The following is a 7,713-nucleotide window of genomic DNA, read 5'->3' as shown; positions in this document are numbered from 1 at the left end:
GAAATTGCTCCAGGTGTGCATGGGGTGTGAGGGGGTGATGTAGGAAATAAAAGAATCTGGAACTCAAAAACTTTAACAGTGAGTGCTAAAAGTTGTTTCTTCGTGTATTTGAGAAACAGAAAAAATAAAAAAATAAATAAATTGAGGCCCTGCAGTTCCAAAGAAAAGAGGATTGGCATGGCTCTGAAGATGTGGCCTTGGCCACAAATATTTCTTACATTTGTACCTCACTATCATGTTCCATTAAGTTTGTGCATACTCTCCTCCATTGAGAGTGTGGCTTCTATTTATGGGTGGAAGGTTTGTAACTGTTTTACTTACTATGCTGTTTAAGTAAATACTTTTGTTAAAAGTTAATTTATACTACTGGTTAAATATGAATGGGCAGCACCATGGTAGGGGCTTAGCTGCTAGAGTGTTAAGATGGTGGTTACCCCTAGAATCTCAGATAGCAGGCACCTCTCTTAAAAACCCCAACTTGCTAATATGAATTATAGGGGAATGAGGCCAGGGGGTGTATTAGACTTGACTATCTAACTCTTTTCATTTTCTCCATCTCAATCTTACTACCTGTAAAATGACAAATGAGAGAGTAGATTGGATTTTAGCTTCTCTAATTTGACTGCCACCTCTAAATCTGTGATTCAATTAAGTATAAGAAGGCTTTTTTGGACTACAATCTATAGAGACTAGTTTGACTTTATCTCATGTAATTTTTGGACAAAAATGGATGTATACTTACTCCCTTGAGAAGGAAGAATGAAACTATATTCAAAAACATATAGTCAAATTAAGATCTATTATTTTTACAAGGAACTGGAAAAAGTAAAAATTTGGTAAGGTTTCTAATAATGAAATCAGGTCATGGATTCTACTCAATAAATGCTGAGTTCAAAAGTAGTAAAACAAGACAATGCAGTCTACTATTTTTAACATTGAAAAGCAATTTCTGCACTTGCCACATAAGAATATCTATGTTCTCTCATCACCTTTTCTTTATGGTTTCTTTTACTAAAGTTCCTCCAATTATTTTCACTTTATTAAGAAAAATTTTATCCTACTGAGCATGTTCTTGAAGGCTCGTTTTACTTGCTGGTTCCTTAGGGTGTAGATGAATGGGTTCAAAAGGGGAGCAATTGAGGTATTGAGCACAGCTACTCCCTTATTAAAAGTTGCTGTTTCTTTCGTAGAGGGGTTAACAAACATGAAGATGCAGCTGCCATAGGAGAGAGAGACAACAATCATGTGGGAAGAGCAGGTGGAAAAGGCCTTTTTCCTTTTCTGAGCAGAAGGGATTCTCATAATTGTCCGCATGATATATGCATAGGAAATGATTACTAAGACTAATGTAAGGGGAAGAGTCACCACAGCCAAGGCAAACTCAGTCAACTCTATGTAGTGTGTGTCTGCACAGGCCAACTGGAGCAATATAGTATAGTCACAAGAGTAATGGTTGATGACATTGGATGCACAGAATGGCAACATTATAGTCATGATATGTGGCCCAATAACAACCAAGAAGCCAGACAACCAGGAGCTGAGGATGAGTTGAAGGCAAAGTCTCTTGTTCATCAGCATTGTATAATGCAAGGGCTTACAGATGGCCACATAGCGGTCATAGGACATGGCAGCCAAAAGATAAAACTCAGTTGCTCCCAACAAGATGGCAAAAAAGTATTGAGTAAAGCATCCAGCAAAGGAAATGGTCTTGTTCCCAGTTCCCATGTTCACTAGCATTTGGGGGACAAAGACAGTTGTAAAGGAAATTTCCAAGAAGGAGAAGTTCCGGAGGAAGAAATACATGGGAGTCTGGAGCTGGGAATCCAGCAGGGTGAGAATAATGATGGTCAGATTTCCAGTGACACTTAAGAGGTACATTAGTAGCAGAAAAACAAAAAGAATAACTTGGGTCTCAGGGTCATTTGTCAATCCTACAAGGAAGAACTCTGTCACTGTGGTTTGGTTTCTCATCATCAACCTCTGCCAAAGTTGAGGTGGAGAACAAGGGAGAGAGATCAGAATGAAGTTATGTATACCAAAGCAACAATGGAAAATCAATGAAGAAGAGGGAAGAGGGAGGGAGAAATAGAGGAAGGTTTTGTAAAGCACAGTTCTGTGTTGGGCACTCTGCTAAGTGCTTTACAGATATATTATTTATTTCTCAAAGCAACCACAGAGGTAGGTAGCATTATCCCCATTTTACACTGAGGAAACAGAGACAGAAAGAATTTAAGTGATTTGCTCAGGGTCACACATAAAGTGTCTGAGGCTGGATTTCAATTCAAGTATTCCTCTTGGTCCACACTCCTCCTTCCTTCTCCCTCTCCTCCAGTGGAGGCAGTTAGAATATGTAATGTCATATGACAAATTATCAATGTGTTGACAAGATGTAATTATCTGGACAACCTTTGTTCAGTGGAGAAACAAAATATTGACTTTGGTCTTGCAAGCTACTACAAGGGACCTAATTGCAGGAAAAGGTGTTGTTAATGAGAAGTGAAATGTACTATAAAACGTGATTGGTGATCCATTCCTATATGCAGAAGAACAGGTCCCATCAATAAATCTGAAATGAAATAACACCACAAAATGAAGAATAAATCAGCTTCCTGAGACCAGGAGAGACTTCTAGAAGAGGAACTTGAGAAAGGGAAGTCTCCTGGGGTGGGGTCAATTTTTTGAGCCTCATTGTCTATTAGCACATTAACGTCTATAATCTGTGATTACATCCTTGGACTACATCAAGGTATGTGAGGGAAAGGGAAGATCAGTCCCCCTTCCCTTCCAACTATAGTACTGCATAATACTATTGAAAATGACTACTTATGACAATTTAAAATAAAGTAATAGACTAGCATTCTTATAATACTTCAGTAGATAAAAAGTGTTTCATATGCATCATAGCATTTGAGCCTCACAGCAATGCTATAAATAAGTTATAATTGATATTCATTTTACCATTTTATGGATGAAGAAACTGAGTCTGCTAGATGTTAAGTGACTCACACGTTTGCAGAAAATAAGTGGGATGTAAACTCAGTCCTTCCTGACCCCAAAGGCCAGTTTTCTGTCCACTAAGGAGAAGCTACAGAAAGGTTTTGAACAAAGTGGTAACAAAAACAATCTCTGCATGAAAAAGTATAATGTTGGAGCTCTGCAGAGGTTAGACCTCGAGACTAAGATTGGTCTTCATTTCCATAGCCTCCTTCCGACTCAGTCCTATTCTACTTTCCTAAGTATTCTCTCAGTCAGTCAGTCAGTCCATCAAGCAAAATTTGTTAAGTACTTTCTCTGTGTCAGGTACTGAAGATACAAAAAGGGGCAAAAAGTCTCTGCCCTTAAGGAGGTCACCGTCTCTAATCAGAGATACAATAACCAAGCAAATGAGCTCCAAAAGGGTAAATAAGAAATAATGAAGGGAGGGAAAGACAGTAAAGTGAGAGGGGTGGGGAAAGTCTCCCTTCGGAAGATGAGATTTTAGTTGGGACTGAAAGGAAAGTAGTAAGTGGAGAGGAGGAGAGAAAGCATTCCAGGCATGAGGGAAAGCCAGAGAAAATCTCTCAAGCCAAAAGATGGAGGGTTAGAGCTCATGGAACAGCCAGGAGACCTGTGGCATTGGCTCAAAATGTTCATGTTCTGGAGTAAGTTATAAGAAGATTGCAAAGGTAGGAGGGGGATAGGTTATAAATGACTTCAAGCATCAAACTGTAGACTTGATCCTAGAGGCAATAGGGAGCCTCTGAAGTTTACTAATGTGTTTGTGTGTGTGTGTGTGTGTGTGTGTGTGTGTGTGAGAGAGAGAGAGAGAGAGAGAGAGAGAGAGAGAGAGAGAGAGAGATGATCAGACCTGCATTTTAGAGAAATCACTTTGATGAATGGAGGATAAACTGAAGTAGGGAGAAGCTTGAGGCAAGTAGATCTTCCATGGACAGGATATTGTAATAATCCAAGTAAGATGAGGAGGGTGTGCACCAGAGCGGTGGCAGGCTCAGAAGAGAGCAAGATACATATTGCAGAAATCACAAAGGCAAATTTCACTGGCCTCTACCATAGAATGCATATGATTTTGGGGCAGGTTAAGAGATAGTCAAGGATGTTACCTAGAGACTGGAAAATGCTGTTGCCCTCTGCAGCAACAAGGTAACAGAAAGTGAGGAGGGAAAAATAATATGTTTGGTTTGGAATATATTATTTTTTAAGATGTTTGTAAAACAGTTAGGGATGTTAGATTAAAGATCAGTAAGTAGACTATACCCATTTATATATACATACATATATATATATATATATATTATGTGTGTACTGATGTGTGTGTGTGTGAAACTATTTCAATAAAATCAGTTTCCTTTGTGCTCCTAGTATTTTATTCTATTCATTTAGAGGAAATACTTTGAGAAGAGGTCCATGGACTTCAATCAGGTGGCCAAAGGGATGTCACAAAAAGATTTAAAGCTTTTGCCTTAGAATATGGACATTTTGCTATCAACTGGGCAATATTGGAGACCTCAACTGGAGATTCTTTCTAGGTGGTATTCGTTAAATCAATGGGTTTCATTCGATAGCTTCAATCTTAAAGAATAGATTGGCTATCTACATTGTATTCACCTTTTTCACTTTCATGACACAGACCTAAATTGTGAGAATTCCAGTTTCTTAACTCATTTGTTGGTGGACACACTACATAGGAATGGGGGAAGTTTGCGCACGCGCACACACACACACACACACACAAACACATACATACATACATACACACACACACACACACATACACACACACACGCAAACCTTCAGTTGTTCTTGTTATCCATCAAGGAGGGGCAGCAAAAGTGACATGGATATTGAAATGACTTCCTGTGCTCCCAAGAAGCCTAAACCTCATGGGGTTGCACATTCTGCATTTATTTAATTATGCTTTTGCAGAGATGTCAACATGTGTTTGAACTTTGAATTTCAGGAATAGAGAGGTTCTTTCCCAACCTAAAGCTTTTCTGACTGGCAAAGCCTCATTCCCATTTCTACCAATTCTCCCCTTTTGAAAACTCATATCTCTTGATCAGTTACATATTGATATTTTCCTCAACATTTCATATTTTAAAAGAAAATACAGACATTTTTCTGAATCTTTATGAATACAATACCTCTTTAAGGTAAGTAGCTTTAATTCATGTTGATTTAAAATTTTCCAATGATATAAGTATCATGTTTTAATTTTAATTTTCTTAGGTATATATTTGCACAAAGGAAAGCTATTTGTTAACCCATTGTTGGTTATTTTAAAAGGCTGCTGGCTTTTTGTCCTGTGACTTCTGAGAGGGCACAATCCTTCTCTGGGCCCTTCCTACTCTAAATACACAATGCTGATAGAGCTCTCGCATTCTCTGAGTCTAGAATTGTCTGCTGTGAAACTGAATTGATTCGTACTCTAAATCCACAATGCTGATGGAGCTCTCGCATTCTCTGAGTCTAGGATTGTCTGCTGTGAAACTGAATTGATTTAGAAAAGAAATTCTCTGTCTAAAAAAGGCTTCTCTTGGAAATCCAAGGCATTGCTTCTCAGACTTATAATACTTCTTGCTAGTAGTTGAAAGTGATGCAACAATTCTTTCCTCTTCATAGTTATGCTTTAAGAATTAAAGTGCTTTTCCTTTTTTCTTTAGGAATTTGAGGGGAGGGAAAAATAGTACATGATCATTAATGGTCATTCAAATAATTCTGTGACTGATGTGTCAGCATTCATGTGGTGCATCACAGAATTCCATTGTTTCAGAATTTCTGGGGATGAAATCTCTAGCAAAGTGCAGTATATTCAACTGGAAAAAGGTTTAAACATTTCATATTTGAATTGCTTATAATTTTTGAAATTATGAAATGGGAACAGATATACATGCTTCTTTGTGTACTCACCAAGAAAGACCAGAATTGGCAGCAGGAAACAGGGAGGCAATCACAATTTAATCATTTAATAGGAATTTGGGGACAAAAGGTGCATAAAAACAGAGACAAATGATGAAAGAAGTACAGAGAAAGGCAAAGTGCATAGGGAAAGGGAAGAGGTAGAGAGTGTCACTCATATAACCATGGATTAAAGTTGGGAGCATTAGGCAGCATGGACAACATGGAAGCAGAAGGGAGACTTGGGGGCAGGTGTTTGAGGTCTCCTTTTTATTGTGCTCTTTGAGGGAATAGACCTATCTGTGCCTCCTTGGCATTAGTTCATTAACATTTTAAATCACCTCAAAGTTATTGGTAGTATTTCAAATTTATCAACCAAAACTTACCAGCAGCTTTTGATGTTCTGCTGGTCTTTACTGTGGACATTTGGAATTTGTCTGGAATTTGTATATCATAGGATGAAAAACCTTGATGGCATCATCTAGATGTATTCACTTGATTCAGTACTTATTATCAGAATGTGACTTCTGATTAATATATGATACAATTTCCAAATTATATTCCTTTCATTATTGGGACAGTTTGTACATGACTTCCAGATTTCCCTTTGCAATCTTCTGTTGTGTTATATACTGGTTATATATTGTGTCATTTTATACTGGCTACTTATAAACTTACTTGCTATACTAACTAGTGGGGGGAGGGTGTGTGGTCACCAGGGAGATACAAACAAGACAGAATTTTAATGTAAAATTCAATAACAAAAAGACCATCAAAAGGCAGACCCTTAGGCAGCTGATTTGGTTATTAAACTTATCTTTTCCAAATGACTTGGATGGTCCACATTCCTGCCTTTAGAAAGCTCTTCATGGATCCAATAGTGCTCATGTGGTAAGTAGAACCCAGTCTATGGAAACACATTACATGATGCATTGTTAAGGTCCTTAAGAGAGTTCACAATGATATTAGAAATGACTTTTTGATAAAATGTAGGCTCATAGGATTTAGAACTGTGGTACCAGGACTGGAAGAGACCTTAGAGATTATGTGGTCATTGCAAGGTCATGAATTTATGGTTGGAAGAGACCAGAAATATCAGCTAGTTTGAGATCTTCACTTTATACATACAGACAGAGAGGCCCAGAAAGGTCCTCTGACTTGCCCAAGGTTGCACAGAAATAGGTGGCTGTGCTTTATAGTAGCACGCAAACTAGCTTGGTCCCGAAAGCATCACCACACAAAATGAATCTGTACTGATAAAAAAATAAGGCTGTATTTGAGAAAGCATTGAAATTGAATTTTAGAAAATGTCAGCACTTCCTTCAGGTTTGCTGGTGCTTGATTCTCTTAGATGTAGCTAAGAGGACAAAAAGGGACATAAGAGCATAAGTTTGGATGGGAGAGAGTAGAGGGAGGACATGGAGGATGTGGAGTTGACTCAAATGTTCTAAGTTATTCCTGCACTTTCTTGGAGCACTCTGATAACTTTCTTCTTCTTCTGATCCACAGAAAACTGTCTCAGAAAGCTCTGCATGCTCTTCTAGATCTCCCTTCTGCACCTCACCTTTTCTCCTCTCTCTTTGGCTTGGCCCTAGCACTCTGGGGAAGGGAGGAGGCAATGGGGAGGGAAGAAGGTAAAGGAAAAACAGTGAGGGTGGTTGGGATCGAAAAAGATGTAGAAGGAGAGGAAAAGAAGTATTTCACCTCCTGGATTTCTCTTTCCTGTCAGACCCTCACGGAAGGATTGATGACAAATTTTGTCAGATTTACGGAAGAAAAAGAGGATAAAGCTCCTCTAACTTTGGAAATAACCATCAA

The 7,713-nt window shown here is 38.4% G+C and overlaps 1 protein-coding gene across 1 annotated transcript; it reads right to left on the bottom strand.

The window, feature by feature from the left end:
- Positions 1-1,032: 1,032 nt before the first annotated feature.
- Positions 1,033-1,974, bottom strand: LOC118856922 (olfactory receptor 6C4-like). The gene has a single exon (XM_036767475.1). The coding sequence runs from the start codon at positions 1,972-1,974 to the stop codon at positions 1,033-1,035; it is 942 nt and encodes a 313-aa protein (XP_036623370.1).
- Between the last annotated feature and the right edge of the window lie 5,739 nt (positions 1,975-7,713).

This window comes from Trichosurus vulpecula, chromosome 7 (assembly GCF_011100635.1).
Source record: "Trichosurus vulpecula isolate mTriVul1 chromosome 7, mTriVul1.pri, whole genome shotgun sequence".
In the NCBI taxonomy this organism is placed as follows: Eukaryota; Metazoa; Chordata; class Mammalia; order Diprotodontia; family Phalangeridae; genus Trichosurus; species Trichosurus vulpecula.
This window is presented reverse-complemented; position numbering and strand designations above follow the sequence as displayed.

Bases quoted from the DNA above. Each gene is read 5' to 3' on its own strand.
- LOC118856922 (XM_036767475.1), bottom strand. From the start codon at position 1,974: ATGATGAGAAACCAAACCACAGTGACAGAGTTCTTCCTTGTAGGATTG.